General features: G+C 40.8%; 1 protein-coding gene across 4 annotated transcripts in view; it reads left to right on the forward strand.

Annotated features, from left to right (window-relative positions):
• The window catches only part of cadm1b (cell adhesion molecule 1b), a 230926-nt gene extending 213148 nt beyond the window's left edge, over positions 1–17778 (forward strand). For all 4 annotated transcript variants that reach the window (XM_061781988.1, XM_061781989.1, XM_061781987.1 and 1 more), the window contains 2 exons: positions 13022–13150; positions 13277–17778. In XM_061781988.1, coding sequence (XP_061637972.1) covers positions 13022–13150; positions 13277–13395 — 248 coding nt within the window. In that variant the 3' untranslated portion in view covers positions 13396–17778. The remainder of the gene's footprint in view (positions 1–13021; positions 13151–13276) is intronic.
• Positions 17779–18038: the final 260 nt, after the last annotated feature.

Below are 18038 nucleotides of genomic sequence, written 5' to 3' on the forward strand. Positions count from 1 at the left end.
ACGCTGGCTGCTCATTGGCCATTCGCCGAAGTGGGTGACAACGCTGGCGAATCGCAAATCACGTGGCAGTACGTTAAATGAAGTCCCGCCCCCGCATGCACGCTGGCTGCTCATTGGTCATTCCACCGAAGATTGAGAAGTGAGTGACAGAACGCTTCAGCAGTTGCGTTTCCGCTCCCATCCGACTCGCTCGCCTCACGCCGGCGGGCGGTGACCTAGCCAAAAGAACGAATCATTTCATAAACTGATTCAGTTCAGTTCATTCATTAAAAAGATTTGTTCTTTGTTCGAACGAAACAACAATCGCAAGAATGCAGGCCCAGAATAGAAACACAAGTCGCAGTGTGTGAAAGGATACATGCCTGATTTATAAGGATGGTTTGTTGCTCTATTACATTATTTCCCAACCTATATTTAGGCAAGGTAACTCGGCCTGTAACGATAACAACGATTTTTTTAGGACGAGCGATTTTCTCAAACACTTTCACGATAAATGATATCTTTGTTTTTTTATGCCTCTGAAATCTTGAAAAATAAGACCCGCTCTCAAGCTGCAGGACTATGCGGTTGGTCCATTGAAGGCGCTGGAGACGAGCCTTTCAAGCCAATCAAATATGTTCCTTGTAGTCAACTACTGGCCGAATAACATGTGTCGCTGAGGTTATACTTAATAAACAATGAACTTTTCCGTGTGTGTGTTAATTGGGGACAAACACACACAACAACTCGGAGCAAGGTGCTGAGGTTTTAAACGATGTTGCTGCGGTCGAGCGAGCTGTGTCGCTCCTTAGATTGTTAGCTCACGAGCAAGCGAACATAAACAGTTAACTTTCCCTCTGTTGTGTACATCGAAACACGGTACATGGAGCAAGGCTGTGGCGTATTGGACGGAGCCAACGCCGTTCGGCCGGCGTTCCACGAACCCACTAGTGGTTGCTGACACAGCCGTCAAACTCGCCGTCGCCTCGCTGTGTGAGCCCCGCGACGGCTCACCGCAACAATGAGGATTTATCGAGTCCTGAAAAAAACATTTTATTTATCAAACGATAAGTCGATATCGTAATTATCGTGACAGGCCTACAAGGTATGCATTTACATAACAAACATTTCAGGGTACACCACCAAAGAAAAATAGGACAAAAAGTATATATACTAAACTAGCAGTGTTGCCACAGTTACCTTACTTACTTTACTGATTACTTGAGTTTAAAAGTAACTAAGTTACTTTCCTGATGACTTGATTTAAAAAAAAGTAACAAAGTTACCGTAATTTCTCATGTATAATGCGCACCCCCAAAGTTGACCTCGAAATTTTTACTATGCATGATTTTAATTCTACCCATATGATCAAAACATGAAGTATTATCGGTATTTTTTTTTCAAATAATTATTCTGAAGTTAAGCACTTTATTTGAACATGTAATACTTTCTTTTTATTTACTTGCTCTTCTTTTGAAATTCAAAGCCCTACTTTTATTTAGTAAATGAGAAAACACTCAGTTGTGCACATTTGTTTGAATTTGTAAGAGTTGTACAATTCTTGAAAGAAAACATAAAGGGCCAGGCGAAACACATTTAATTTTATTTTAATAGGATTCAAATTAAACTGTCAAGCGTTTCAGAAAAGCATTATCATTAAACAAAACATAACCATGAAGAAATTCATGATGGTTGTTGTTCAGTCATCAGTTGTATTAAAAAAAAAAAACGATATTTCACAAATTCTGCCAGGGTATGTAAGCTTATGAGTATTTTTGCTGCTGTGTCCACGGGTTTCTGTATTCATGCAGACAAATTTTTACAGTATTCACTATTCACACATTTCTCATTAGCAGGTCGTATTTCCTTAGCACTTTATCCCAGGCTGATTTGAATTTCTAAAATGCTAACTGTCCCCAATATTTTGAGTAGTCCAAAATTGTCAAGCGTAACAAAAAAATATATATTTGAAACCCGTTAACGTCATAGCTTGAGTTTGGAGATATTTTTCTTGATTTACTTAAATAGTTTGATGGTTGATGAGCCATGCGGGTTTCTTATGATTCAAGTTATAATACCAGGGCAATAAGTAAGAATAAATACAGTTATTTAACAATATGTTGAAGATTATAGTTACATTTATTTTACATGACATTTAGTTACATTTATTGTCATCTAACTGGCCCTTTGACGGCCTCGATAATGCCAATATGGCCCTTGGTGAAAATGAGTTTGATACCCCTGCTGGAGATGAACAAAGCAATGATATTTTTGAAATTAGTAAATGGCTCTTGTCACCCGACTTTAGTCTAACATAACCCTTGTCCAATCTCATTCCATGTTTTTTTTTTCCCCACACCTAAACAGTTTCTTTCAGCTCTTTTCTTAACAAACTGATTGTCACGATTGTTTTTGGAAGGAGAGGAAGGCCAGGCAAGGCAAAAACTTGGAGGATCCAAGTGCAGTGAAGCAGGGAGGCAAGGCACGAGTCTCCAAAAAATTATGTTTAATTTCCCAAAAAAAAAGGGCAAACAAGTAACACGGATAAATCAAACTAAACAAAGTCCCACAACAGATAACAAAAGAAACAAAGAAACACTTGAATAAACCTAAAACTGGAAACAAAATATGACTGGTAACTAAGACGTGGCACAGACAGAGACAATGACAATGAACCAACGAGAACGGAAAGAAACTAGGGAACGAAATACAAACAGATTGACGAGGCAACGAGGAACACCTGGACAAGAGACGAGTGGCTGGAGAGAGCTGATTGGTCGACACAAGGAAGAAGGTTGACGACAACAGGTGGACACAATAACTAAATGAGCACACGAGACATGAAAAACCAAAACACAGACCATGACACTGATGATGCAAAACTAAGGTTAACACTCCACGGTGCATTACGCTGCACTTTTCTCCGTGAGCCCTCGTCTTCCATGCGCAGCCATTACCTATTTTTTCCGGCTGTAACATCCTGAAAGACGAAAGGGGATTTAGTGCAATTTATGCAGTGCATGCTGGGAGGATGTAATTGAGCCTTCTCGCATTTCGCGACTCCTCTAAACGTCCTGTCACAGGGGCCACACTAAGCTGGCTGGCGCTAGATTGCTTTGCAGCACCTTAATGAGCATAACGGCACAGAATAGTTCGACTTGCCGTAATGTAAAGCCCAATTGTCATTAAGCAGCCGCTGTGGCACCACTGGCACCCCTGGCTGAGATCGAGCTTGGTTTGTAATCTCAGGCTGCACAGTGTGTACGGTGCAGACATATTTGTAATTGTCACACGTATAGCCACAAAGAGATGAAGTAGCATGTCGTGTACAAAGGGGCCTTTTAGTCGGTGTCAAGTGTCAGTTGTTGTGTCGTCTGCGCTCGCCTTTGAATTCGGGTGACAAGGCCCCTTTCTTTCTTGTCGCTGCAGCGCGGGAGCAAACGCCACAATAAACGTCTTCCGTGTTGTTTCATGTTCGTAAAAAGTTTCAAAAGAGTTCAAATTGTCAGGTCTCAAAGGGTGTTTTCGTGCGTGTGCAAACCTCTCGGGAGAGAGATAAGTCACCCTTTCAAAAGAGTACTTCTTGTTTCATGTGTATGAAAGTTTCTTGCAATAAGTTTCATATTAAACATAAAACCATTTATCCGGCGTATTCAAACATGTCAACTCGTTGTCAAGGTCGAACACAAGCTTCCATCTTCTTTAGTGCTCGTCCTTGTTGTAGGTGAGCTGGAGCCTATTACAACTGATTTTGAGGTAAGATGCGTGATAGATATGTATTCATAGACTGTATATAGTACAGTATGTTGTCTCTTTTCGTGCGATTTATAGTCGTATATTCTCAGAATATTTGGTCGAAATGAATTTAAAACTGAATTGAAACTAAACTTAATAAGCTTAAATGACTCCCTAGGCACTATATCGTAGCCTATATAGTGAGTTTGGCATTTTTTGGGTGTTGTTTGAATGGACACAGTAGCCAAATATTGCACTCAAGTCGGAGTACTGCTACTTTAGAATAATATGACTCAAGTAAGAGTAAATAGTCCTCCAAATAATTACTTGACTAAGAGTAAGAAAGTACTCAGTGAAAAAAAAACCCACTAAGTATTGAGTAACTGGTGGGTAACTTCATTTTTTAAATCAGAGCATAAATGTAAAATAAAATACAATATGAATGAGCAAATTCAGATATTGCTGAATAATTTCACTTACTCTGCAAAATAATAAATCAAATAATTATCAAATAACAAATGATGACTAAAATCTTTATACGATAACAAATTAAGCCAAATTCAAGAAATGGTCTTACACTATTTTGTTTCTATTTGTTAAATAGCACAATAGGCTCACCAGGCAGATTACAAAAAAACAGGAAAAAGGCTGCAGTGGATATTAAAAGTGTACACACCCCTGTTCAAATACCAGGTTGCGTGTAATTCAAAAACTCATAAATTGGGGCCCTCGTAAGTCAAATTAGCACTGTATAGTGATTAGGGAGTTTGGAATGCGGAAATGATTCCACAAAGCTAGTATTTAGCGAGGGCAAAAACTATCCAGAATCCTCGGCTCGGGGGCAGGGTGGGATAATTCTCCTAAGTCGTCAGCTGCTCGTAGTTGAGCCGAGGCAGGGACATCATATCCCGGCTAAGCCTTCACAAGGCACCCCCAACGCTCTTGGCCAGCCCGCCTCCAAACGGAACGAGGAATCAGGTTGTCGGGTTGATTGAACAGACGACATTTCCTCCGATTGGCAGCTCTGGAGCTCGCCTCCCTTGTCTCCAGTCTCGTCTGAAGGAGCCTACGGTGATATTTGTCAGTTTTCCAAGGTCATGCCTGGAAATAGAACACCATATAAAGGTGTGACGCTGCAGCTTTATGATGTAAAATGCGAACCTTAATACAGTTCTCACCGCTCGCCAAGTTAAGCCTCAGAGAATTATTTTCTCTTCATTCGACTAGCATGTCAGCAGAATACGTGCCTTGTTTACTTCTGTATACTCGCACTAGCACATGGGAGTGTTTTTTTCTTCCTTACAAGTGTGAAAATCATGCACCAGATGGAGTCTGAGGAGTCCATTCCGAGCAGTTTTTTTGGGCCTATGAACCGCACACGTTTCTGCTACTGATCAGCCTCAGAGTTCTGGTTTAATTTTACGAGCGTGCTGTCGACTTGGAAGTCTCGCGTGTGTCATTGCCTTTTCATTGGAAAAATTAAGGAATCATTTAGAAATGGTAATTATTTTTTCCACCCTTTCGTAGTTTTGTTTAGTGTGATTCCCAGTTGATTTTTAATTTTTTTTTGGGCAATTTATTTTTTGCTTAATAAAGAAAGTGAGTCCCTTTTTTTTTTTTTTTTTTTTTTTTTAATTGGTCCTTAGGGAGGAGCAGGTTGAGAATGCCAGCCCAGCCTCAAGTGGAACTTCATTACGCTAATGTTGTTTTCTCATGGAGCGATTGCCCGTAATTATAAAAATTGCACATTAGATGTTGTTGTACAAAGCCTAAAGGATTCCCTAGCCTACATTGTTAAATTCAAGGCAACATTTGAACAAGAAAACAAACAGTTTGCTTTTGATTTTATAGCATAAACAACATGAGGATTTTTTTTTAAAGGCACAATAAACTCACTGATACAGTTTTCATTCATTCACCGTTTTCTTTATTGTAATCAGACCTTTATTTTTTTAAACCCCCCTTGAATCATAACATTTGTGTGTCGTCAAGTTATCCTCGGTCGTTACAAAGGCCGCGAGAAATGTATTTAACAGGCGAGCCAGCAGCAAAGAAAGTCCAATATTGCGCCACTTGAGTACGACGTTCCGCAGATGGTTACCCATGTACGCTCGCGCCTCATCTCGTTTGGTTTCTTTCTTTCTCGCAACAAATACAAAAGATGCGGACGTTTTTCAATTCCACTTTTCCAGACGGATATTGACAGGCTGGGAGATCGTCCATTCGTTGAAGAATTTACCCTATCAGTAAGACAAAGTCATTTATAACTGTGTAATTATCCCTGTATTGTGAAAAGCCATGTGATTTGTTTGCTGAAAATGATTAAAAAACAAGTGACAGTTGGCGAGAGTGCTGTGTTAATGACCAATGACGTTGCCGCTGTTCAATAAAACCTACACAGTATTTTATATGATCAGGGGAAGAAGAAAATAATATTGATCTGCATTTCTAGCAAAAATCTAATTTTGTAAGAGAAGTTTGGCGGCACGGTGGACGACTGGTTAGAGCGTCGGCCTCACAGTTCTGAGGAGCGCGGGGTTCAATCCCCGGCCCCGCTTGTGTGGAGTTTGCATGTTCTCCCCGTGCCTGCGTGGGTTTTCTCCGGGCACTCCGGTTTCCTCCCACATCCCAAAAACATGCATGCTAGGTTAATTGATGACTCTAAATTGCCCGTAGGTGTGAACGTGAGTGCAAATGGTTGTTTGTTTGTATGTGCCCTGCGATTGGCTGGCAACCAGTTCAGGGTGTACCCCGCCTCCCGCACGAAGATAGCTGGGATTGGCTCCAGCACGCCCGCGACCCTAGTGAGGAGAAGCGGCTCGGAAAATGGATGGATGGAAGTTTCTTAAGGAATCACGTACAATAAATGTTAGGTTTAGTATTAAGAAACTGGATGTTAATTGTGTGACAATAGATGGAAAAACATAAATGTACAAAGACGAGAGGTGACATGGGAAAGCATGTGTGCAGAGTAGCTTTCTCCATCAACCAGACGTGGGCATTACTTGCAAATCCTCTTTATCCCCCCACACCACCACTATAAATCCCCGCGGCCTGCTCACATCCTGTCAAGACCGTCGCGGGCATGTCAGCGCTCCCGCACGGAACGGCGAGCTGACAGCGTGGACAAGCAGCCACATTACAGACATCATCAAATTGTACTTATTACAAGAGGGAGGCAGGACACACCACTGTGTCTTGTAATAATATATGACATCTGAATGTGACACATAGTGGAATATGTATCGCGTGCACGTCTATTTATTGAACCTCTCCTGGGGATCCCGCTCTTGATCCCGACAGAATCCTGCCTTGTCGACAACGGGCCCACATATAAACCACCGACCTGGATGAGTCAGGCAGAAGAATTGAGAAGAGAAGAGAAGAGAAGAATGTTGTGGAAGACAAAAGCAGCCAAAATAAATCCGGTGTGCTTTCTTTACTTGAATGAATTTACAAGTAACACTGGAGCCAATTAACACCGGAGCCAGCTCATTTTGATAGCAAATGCTACAGTGAGTACCTCCATCTCCGTGCACATTGAAAGAAACCTTATTGTTTAAATTCTAGGATGAGTTCAAAAAACACTTTAAAGCACCATGCAGGGTTGTGGTATGTAACACATGTTTTGTGTTACACTGCGCTTCTGTAGCAGAGCGGAGGAATGAAACAAAAAAACTGAAATGAAGTGCTAGTTTTGTATTAGGGCCACATGCTACAAATGTCCCACCAAATCCTTTGATTAAAAAAACAAAAACATCCATCCATCCATTTTCTCTGGCGCGAGTCCTCATTAGCATGACGTGTGAGCTGGAGCCAATCCCATTTGACTTTGGGGGAGAGGCAGGGGCAGGATACCCTGGACTGGTCGCCAGCCAATCGCAGGACAAGCAAAACAACAACACCAGTTTGTTGCTGGATTTGACCTTTTTTTTTTTCTCAGACAAAATCTTGACAAAAATTGGAAGAAATTAAAGGCAACTGCGACAGTGCCCCACCAGATCCAGCATGTCGGCACTTGGGATTATTATTTTTATGATTATTATTTACATCAAACACAGCTTAATGGTTCTTTTTGTGAAAATGAATGTATCGAAATAAATCTTTCATGGTTGTGTTGCGGTCAACTCTACCTGTAATGTGGGGCAGTGGAGCGCCCCCAGCCTGAGTTGCCGCGGAAACAGCATATACATAAATATAAAGTCGGCAATGACAATTATTCTATGTTTTCTTTCTGAATAAAAAGATTCATATCATTGTTATATGTGGATACATTAACATTATGAAAATATAGTAAGCTAGGCCCTGTAGCACAATACAATGACTTGTCATATGCTGGAGTATTTGTGGGAATACTGTATGTTGCTAAATAGAGTTGTCGGTTGTAGGAAAAGCGTGACAGCTTGAATATAAGGTTGGAAAATGTGTATGACTTTAAAGAACTGCACCCTAATAATACATAAAGCTGTAGTACACGAGCTGAATATAATGTGTTTTTTGTGCTTTTAAATCTGACACGTTTTGCCTAAATCTCCCTGGGTGTGCAGAGGCATGTTTCCAGGCGGATGTGTCAAATGGAAGACGGCAGGGGACAAGATGAGGTCAGGGAGGAATGAGGAGGAGAAGGAGGAAGGTGGTGTAGGAGAATTGGTGGAGTTTTTCGAAGCTGCAGAGAGGACTGAGCGCATCCCTTTTTAGTGCATGGATGTTCATTAAAGTGCAGCTTTTCCTTCTCCTCGGGGACTTGGCCGTGCTTCCTGGCAGAGTCCGCCACAGTAAACACTCTGCCTCAGATGCCCAACTCTCAGCACATGGTTCATTTCGGGGGGGGGGGGGGGGGGCTCATGTGAACCCAAACTCCACAAAAATGCTCATTAATTAGTTTCATCGCATTCGAATTTAGAACAGACTAAAAGCTTTTTGACACTTTTTTTTAGGGTCGAGATACATTTGCCACTTTAGTATGCAGCTATGTCTCATTATTCTTAGAATACTGTTTTTGGTTTTTTGGTGTCATGCTTCTCCTGTCAACTTTCCCTCTTCTTTCTATGCTCTGTGAGGCATGTGCCATCTACCACAAGTTGCCAAGGAAACAGCATAGTGAGCATGATCGGATTATGGCTTTTTTTTTCTTTTGAATTTGACAAAGTGCGCCTAGTGACAAGGGATGGGGTGGGGTTGTAGAGCAGTGCTTGAACGAATCCAGCAGGTGGGACTGTGGGGAAAAAAAAGCTTGTGCGTAGAAAACACCAATGCGGTTTGAGGATTCACTGACAGCTGAGGCTGGATTCAAATCATGGAACGTGATAAGACTCAATGAATGAGTGAATGTCATTGTAATCCGGAATTTAAATTTGAAAATGCCTTATGTAGACGATGCAGTGTGTCGTCAGCCAGTTGGGACTTACAACCCGCTCCATCTAAACTTACACTTTGGAGGAGAGCATGTTTTTTTTTTTTATTCTATATGTAATAAATCCAATAAGAGTAATTTAATCAGAATACCGTTCTTATGACCAAATGCATGTCAAAAAAAGGGGCTGTTCAGAAGCAAAAAGAGCAATCTCTAGTAAGATGACAATATTTTTTAGCAGTGTTTAGTTAAAGATCATGAATGTGATGTTCACAAATTGGACCATAACACAGAGCTAAATGGTAAATGGACTGCACTTATATAGCGCTTTATATACACCATCACAGTGGCCAAAGCGCTTTACGAAGCCTCGCATTCACAAGCACACACACATTCATGCACTGGCTGAAAGTGGAGAACTCAAGTGCGTTTTCTGAAACTGAACAAACAAAATTATCTTTACTCATAGAAGAGTTATGAAGAGAATTTCTTCGACATCAACACTTTTCATACTGCCCCCAACTCCCAGCTTTTCTTGTTTTTTTAAATACCATTGCAAGCCTTTTCAAGTGTTATTTTTGTAAATGCTGTAGGCCGCCAAAAGATGGATGACGGGCTATTGTTTTGACACCCCTGGCGTAGATCAGTGTTGCTAGCTAATCTATTCATCCATCCACTTCTCCTGACTAGGGTCGCGGGCGCGCTGAAGCCTATCCCAGCTATCTTAGCACGAGAGGCGGTGTACACCCTGAACTGGTCGCCAGCCAGTCGCAGGGCACCCATAGACAAACATCCATTCGCACTCACATTCACACCTACGGGAAATTTAGAGTCACCAATTCACCTACCATGTGTGTTTTGGGATTGTGGGAGGAAACCGGAGAAAACCCAGACAGGCAGAAAATGCAAACTCCACACAGGCGAGGCTGGATTTGAACCCAGGTCCTCAGAACTGTGAGGCACCTGTGCTAACCAGTCGTCCGCCGTGCCGCCGTTGCTAGCTTATGTTATTGCTAAATACTAGCCCTTCATAAAAAACATTTGGAACAACTATCACTACAGTGTTAATGATTTTAAGACGTTAGCTTCTTTTTACAATTGTGTGACACTTGAGAATGTAACGTTCGTATAACCCCTCATCATTTGTCAATTAAGGCAAGCGTGCATGTTTATGTCATGAATTTATTTTTGCTTATTAAGAATGATGAATTGTTACCTTGTTTCTATTTCCTTTATTATTTGTCATGTTACATGAGCAAATTGGAGGTGGACCAGAGTGTTAACGTTTCTGTAGTTTTCCTACTTGCTCCACTTAGTGCGCCAGCCTTTTCTTTTTAAATCAACGGAACTTAGTGATATATCGCATTGTCACTCTCTGCTGGTGTCTTAGAGCAGAATCGTTCAAGTTGAGAGCATGACTAGCGAGATTGTTGGCAAATTGAGCTGCTCTCTCATGCAGTAAAGAACAGCGGCGCCATTTCCCCCTTCCACCCCCGTCGACCGCCACTCCTCCATCACTCCCAGTGTGCAGCGATCGTAGACGATTGATAAAAGCCTCTGAACTATTCTGGGCCGGGAAATGTAAAGACTTCAAAAGTTGCCTTGTTCTTTTCAGGATTTTGGGGGTGCATGGATAAATGTGCCTTAATGTGAGAGAGTGATGCTCCATGACACCTAAGGCAGCCTCGCATTTCTGCGCTTGGGCGCAATTTATCTGCAGACTGGCGTCTCGCTCTGTCATGATAGAGCTCTATATGACTTCCACAGATGGCCTCTTATGAAGCACAATATATTTTATTGCGTGTGAACTCTATCCCAAATTACAGGCGCTGTCGACTGTTTCACAGTGTAATAATGTTCTTAAACCGTTCCTTGCCCCCGAAGATATAAAAGTGTGTATGGTCTACATTACACAGAAAGACAATAATATATATACATATATATATATATATATATATATATGAATGACTGACATGTGATGCAGTAGCTTGGGCTCAAACTATTTAGACAATCTATCAGCAATTACAGCAATTAATTAAGTAGCATTGGACTCAATGTAAGTAGCGAGGACGGAGAACGATCACTATTCACGGGAAACACGGAAAAATTGATGAAAAAATAAACTGCATAATCTCTTCTTTCACTCTCAACACTCCTCCTCCTCCTCTTCTTCTTCTTCATGGACTCTTCATCCCCCTCCAAGCGCTCCTGTTCACCCAAAGACCCCTTATTTAAGGCCTTTTCACAATGCACTTGCTCGGTGCGAAAGGACGATGATGGCGACGGGAGTGCGACCATCCCATATTTGGAAGTGTTGACGCGACAGCGTCGAAGGAAGTCGGGAGGCTTTGCCCGCTGAGTGGACTCAAACTCGGCAGTATGTATGTATCTCATTGAAAGCCATAACTTTGCTTATTTCAAGGAGGAGGAGGTGACGCAGCAGCAAAAAAAAAAAAGAAAACGGAAAATCCCATACTAATTTCACTGCAAGGCTTTTGAAAGCCTCCCGCAGAGACGTCTCGGTAAATGATTTTTCTATTGGCCCAAAGTTCAGAATAGTGGGACACCGCTATTATTATGCCTTCCTCCATATCCCCCCTTGCCTTTTACATTACAAGTCTGCCAAAATAGCACTCAGAAATCAATGAGCCGGCCCCGCTCCCATTGGAGGAGCTTTTGAACGTCACCGCGTCAAAGCTCCCGAATAGAACATTTATTATCTATTGTCTATTTAATATCTATCAGATGTCAGATGCCCCCTCTGCATTGACTTGACGCTCAGTGTCATGTCAAAACGCGCTGACGCCCCCTCAGCACACACAATGAATGGGAAACGCTTTGCCAAGTGCAGTGTAAAAAGGCCTTTATGCACTCTGGGATCAACAGAGCGTCAGAAGGCAAAATGAACAGAGGCTGGAAGATGCTCAAACTTGAATAAATATTTGTACCTTCTGAGTCTTTTACCTTGTTGAACTCGAGTTGTTGGCTCAAATCGACTGCGAGTCCCAAGTCACAGATTAACAAGGCAGAGTTCAAGAACAAACAAAAAAAACAGGTGTCAGCATCGAACGCTCATCTTATGACGTTGTAAAATGCCGCGCACGTTATTAGCCTACAAGCATGAATGGACTATAAAATCACACACAGTGGAAGCTGTTCTTTTCCATTGTTGAAGGCATAACGACCCAATACTTTTGTTCCAGTCGTGCAACGATTCCAAACCACATGCAATTTATGACACGTCCACATATCTCCTCACATGTGCCAGTCAGTTGGAAAGCTTTGGAATGGATCATGAGCTGTTATACGTTCTGATAGCCTCTGCCATATTTGACCCATTATGTGATATGCTTTGGAGTCATACATTTCATCGCCTGTCAGTTGGCTATATCCGGGCTACGTCCGTTCATTCATCTTTGTCCACCATGATTTGATATGCTTTGGATCATGAGCTGGTAAAATGTTCGGATACAAGTTGAGCTTCGTTTCAACCACCTCCACCATGTTTGATCCAGATGTGGTATGCTTTGGATCAGAAGCTCTTCCTTTCTGACTTTTCTCTTCCCATCAGTCTGGTAGTTCATCATTTTTGACACATGTTGTGGCGTGCTTTGGATCAGAAGCTGTTCCTTACTTCATCATTTCTGTTCCAAGTTGCCCTTGTTTTATTCTGCCTCCATGTCTCTTCACATCATTCTGACACAAGTTGGCCTTGGTTTCTTCTTCTTCCTCCATGTTTGACACACGGTCTGGTCTGCTTTGGAGGTACTCTTAATACAATGGTTGCAATTCCAAAATGGTAAATGTCACATTGTTGTGAAACCTCTTAAATTAAAGTTGCAAGTTTGCACTTCAATTTTTGGAATTGAGTGGAAATACATTGTGGTGCTGTCGATATACTTCTGGATCTGTGTTTGTTGTCAAATTTATAAGTGTGAATGTTTCTGTTTTCAGACTCGCGAGCAGGCGAGGGTGCGCCACCCAAACTTGACCACGCTGTCATCGGAGGGGTTGTTGCCGTGGTGATGTTCGCCATCCTTTGCGCGCTCATTGTTCTCGGTCGATATTTTGCCCGACACAAAGGTAAAGCACGGCCAATCATACTTGAACATGAACTCATCCCGAGTGTCTTTTGTTGTCGGGTGATGGGATGGTCGAGTGTTTTTATTTTGTTTAGTTTTTTTTATTTATTTTTTGTTATGTGTGCAGGCACCTACTTCACACACGAAGCCAAAGGGGCGGACGATGCCGCCGACGCCGACACGGCCATCATCAACGCCGAGGGCGGACACAACAACACAGACGAGAAGAAGGAGTATTACATCTAAAGTGCGGAAAGAAGTGTGGTGGTGCTATGGCAGCATTGTGTCTAACTCTGATTGTTTTGTGGGGGGGAGGGAGAGATTGATTTCAGCAGGAAGTGAAAGTAGGACTGGAGTGGCCTTGTGTTGAGAAGAGGCCGAGTCTCCTGTCTAAAAACCTTCTGCTGGACTGCTGGGGCCTAAACTTCTGTACACTTACTTTCTTTTACAGACTATTTTGTGCCTTTTTCTATTTCTGTTTGTTTTCTTCACCGTCCCTCCCACTCTTGTGCTTGTTGGTTTAGGTGTTTGGCTGTGGATTCAAAGGTGAAAGTGGCTTGTTGTGTGTGTGTGTGTGTGTGTGTGCGTGTGCGTGCGTGCGTGCGTGCGTGTGTGTTTGTTACCTTTTAGCTTGAATGTCGCTGAGCGCAAAGAGGAAGCTCATCTCCCTTTTTTGTCTGTAGTAATCTTAAAGGAGACATATTATTCTATTGTTACCCAGTTTAAAATAGTTTGTGGATGTATTAATATCATATCTGTAACTTGTTTTAGTCCAAATTCCCCAAAATTAATGAAACACTTATCATCCTTTCTAAACAGCCCTGTTGAAATGAGTTTTTGGGGGGCTGTTCTGTCGCATTCAACTGAGCCACTGCTCCGCTCCCATCTACCAATTTGAGTAGAGATTTGCATTAGCATAAGGACCAGGGGCAAATGCTCCAAATCAAAGACGCAAAGTGCCCATAAAGACAGTCAAAACTGGGATTCAAATTTACATCGGTGGAGGCTGCAGCACTTGATCGCCAAGATGCCCATTTGCACTTGTCAATTAGTGTGCAGCTCCATGAGTGTGGCGCATGCAGCAGACACATCGCCAAACACTGTGACGTCATAGTTGGGCCAAAATCAAAGTGGCTTGCTTACAGACACAATTTCTGCAGGCACTCCGGAGACCACAAGCAATTGAAAATTGCATCCCGTAATATGTCCCCTTTAAGAGTCGTACGCCGTGTGTCAACACATGTAAATGTACTGTGTCAAAGTTCAGCTATCATGGCAATTTCATCTCACAAACATGTACATTTGATGCTGTTGGTTTACACATGGATGTCAGACAAAACGAAACAAAAGTCTAATAAAATAGCCACTTTATTGGGAACACCTAATCAAAAAGGGATTAAGATGGTCGTGGACTCCCAAAATGGACTCCCGTGGACTCCCAAAACTTGCCCTAACCCCTTTTTTTTTTTTTTTTTTTTTTTTTTTTTTTGGAACATGTTTGTGAGCCGTTGCGGTTGAAGTTTTTCGAACACATTTTTATTTCCATATAATTTGGGGGTTTATGGCCATATGTGCGCCCAGAAGCTTGAATGACCAGCACCAGATCAGCTGGTTGTTGACACAACAATTTTACAAAGACAATATCATTAAAACAATAAAGTGGTAATTTTTATGGGAAAAGTCAATTTTATGTGAATAAAAGTCAAATTTTTAGAGCAATATAGAGAAAATATTAAAAGGATAAATCACAACTTTCAGGGGGAAAAAAAGGCAAATTATTAATTATTATTAATAAATTGGTAATTTTACAGGGAGAAATGATGAATTTTCTGAAAATGATTATGATAATAAAGTGATACTTTATTATGACAAAAGTCTTAATTTTATGAGAATAGAAGGAAAATAATTAGGGTAACAAGGGAAATCAGTTATTTTTAATGAGAATAAAGTCAAAATTATTATGGCAATAAATTGGAATTGTATGAGGAAAAAGTGGTTAATATGAGAGAATAAAGACAAATGATTATTATTATTAATATGGGTATAAGTGGCTATTTTTATGATGATAAAGTCAAATGTATTGTAATAAAATGGTCATTTTATCAAGAACAACAATTTTGTGAATAAGGTCAAAAAAAATTATCCGAAAAATTATTTAACGAGATGTATATTCTTAAACTCTAAGAATTTGTGTGAATGTGTTTTTAACACATGCTTGTGTATATTAGCCAATTATATTAGCGACCTCTAAATAAATTTGTTTCAGATGCAGTACATTTGTTGTTGTGGGAATGTTTATGTTCACTGGTTAAATTACAACTATTGTTGTCGTTTTTTTATTCTGAAATGAAAATAGAGGCCATTCTGAAGGCACGGTGTGGTGTGCCTGATAAAGTGGCTGCTTTAATTCAATGAAGTCGCCTGCCTGTGTCAGCATAGATTCCAAGAGAGAAGTTATCTTTAGCGTTTAGCATTGGTGTTAAGTGCAGTCTAATTATAGCTCATGTCATGTTCATTCTTGGGTTGATTTCAGTTATGTTGGATGTTTTTGGAGTAAATGTTGACGCTAACAAAACAAAAAAACAACAACAACAAAATTCGAATCTTTCATAGCTGATCTTTATCCGTCCTTTGTTCAGTTCTTTTTTTTTTTAAGCAAGTAGTCACAAACTCGAATCGTATGGACACTGCTCAGCCTTGTGAAAACACGCAGCCCTTACCCGTGTATTTCCGTTGATCTCGCTTACGTTAGCCTAGCTTTATTTGGCACAAAGACTGGCTCGTTCAAGAAAGCATTAAGTTGTTGTTTAGCTCAAAAGCTGACCTCAAATGCGAACATTCATTCATTCATGCATCTTCCGTTCCGCTTATCCCCAGTTGGGTCGCGGGCGTGCTGGGGCCTATCCCAGCCGTCTCCGGGCGAGAGGCGGGGTACACCCCGAACTGGTCGCCAGCCAATCGCAGCCAATGTGAACAAAATGACCATTCAAAAAGACATTGTAATGTTTATTATGGTAAAAAGTAACCATTTTAAACCGCTGTATTTGTGCAAAATATAGCTGGCCAACTTGCTTCATGGTCATACTCATGCAGTCATACAAGCAGTATTCCTTTCTTGAAAGCTCCTCCACATTTCATTTACCCAAGAGATCGGAAATATTGTTGTTAAAAATGTCCTTATCTTTTAGCATAAAGGTTTGAGCCACAAGAGCTCGCATTATGAGAAGATAGGATGACACTCAACCATTTAAACAAATGGCATGAAAAGGACTCCTTCCTGAGCAGAGGATTAACATCTTCACAATTTGCTGTGCTTTAACGTTATTTCTGTTCTTTATTTGTACATTTATTTAGGTAAAGTGGCAAGTGATCATTTCAAACTCCTGTTTCCTGTTTTGTACTAAACTAAGTTAACCAAATAGCTTCTAATGTGACACAAGCTGTATGTTCTTCTCATATAAATCTGGATTTTTTTTTTTCCCCTGTAAAATCCTGAATAACTATGTTATTTTTTATTTTAGTTTTTATCCTAGATACAAATGGACAAAAAGCAGGAAATATGGTTAATTCATACGTTTAGGGTCAGAGTTGACGAGAATTTACCCAGTGGCAGTCGATTATTCAAAACAATACTGATAATAATCCTATGAAAATATATTAAAAGATGAAACTGATCACCTTCAGTGGACCCTGCACTCGCTACGATGGCTGTGCTCGCTTTGCTCCACTATAGGGATCGCGTCGTTTTCCATAGCTCAGCATATGCTTTTTATTACCGGCGAATATTTTCCACTGTAAAATTACGGGGAGCAAAGGGTCTTCTGTCTAGTTCTTGACTTTCCCTCATCCATAAAGCTGCCAAAAGACGTCTCTTGAAGTGTCACCTTTAGGGCGTCTTTGATTGGTCTTGAATGGTTGACTGTGCCATCAAGTTGTCACTTTTTTTCCTCACTTGTTGCCTAACAGCCTGAAGTCTTTTTTTTTTTGTTCTTATCTAGCAACAGAAACCCCTTCACGAACACAGCCACACCTAATTATGTTATTATAAAACATATATTCCGTATACAGGATAACCACTGCCTTAAAGCCACCTCTGATCACTATAGTGAGGAAAAGAGTGTAGGACTTGCCTGTATAAATGTGCGACTTTATTTTTGTAACATTCCGACTTGTTTCTCGAATAAATGTAGCTTGACATGTAACATTACAACTTTATTCTGGTACCTAACTATTCTAGTGAGAATAGAATAGTTTTTTTCCTCAAACATATACGACTTGTTACACATTACCACTTTATTCTCAGATGATTTTGACTTTTCTTGTGGGGAGGGGAACATTATTCTCATGAAATTTGAATTTAATCCTCATGAATGGCTTGTTTTCCATATATTTTGTGTGATTTTATCGGTGAAGTGGCCCCCTATGAGGCAAAAAGTTCCCCACCCCTGCATTAAAGTGGTATCTTGTATATTTGTGTCCTCTTTCTAGCTGGCTCGACAGGATGTTCGTCCACATTGTCGCTTACTGACGCAACCGTTTAGGACTCTGGCGTTCATGTTGTACAAAAGCTTAGATGATCCCAGATGTTGTATTTATTATGTATTATTAAATTTGGTGATAACAAATGTTCATTGGAGCAGTATTTCTTATTTAAGGCGATCAGCCAATCAGAAGGAACAACAGCAGATATAGAAAGTGAACACAATCATGTTTACAATGGCTGCGTTTCATGATGTTGAAAAAACATATGAGACCATGATAAGTCATTTTGAAATTGAAAACGGACTCATTGAAATTGAGTTGAACTCTTAATGTCGGCATGCAGTCCATTTACCGCAGTAATATCGCAACTTCATTCTTAAAATCAATTCATTCTTCTGTCCATTTTT

This window comes from Phyllopteryx taeniolatus, chromosome 8, assembly GCF_024500385.1.
Source record: "Phyllopteryx taeniolatus isolate TA_2022b chromosome 8, UOR_Ptae_1.2, whole genome shotgun sequence".
Classification (NCBI taxonomy): domain Eukaryota; kingdom Metazoa; phylum Chordata; class Actinopteri; order Syngnathiformes; family Syngnathidae; genus Phyllopteryx; species Phyllopteryx taeniolatus.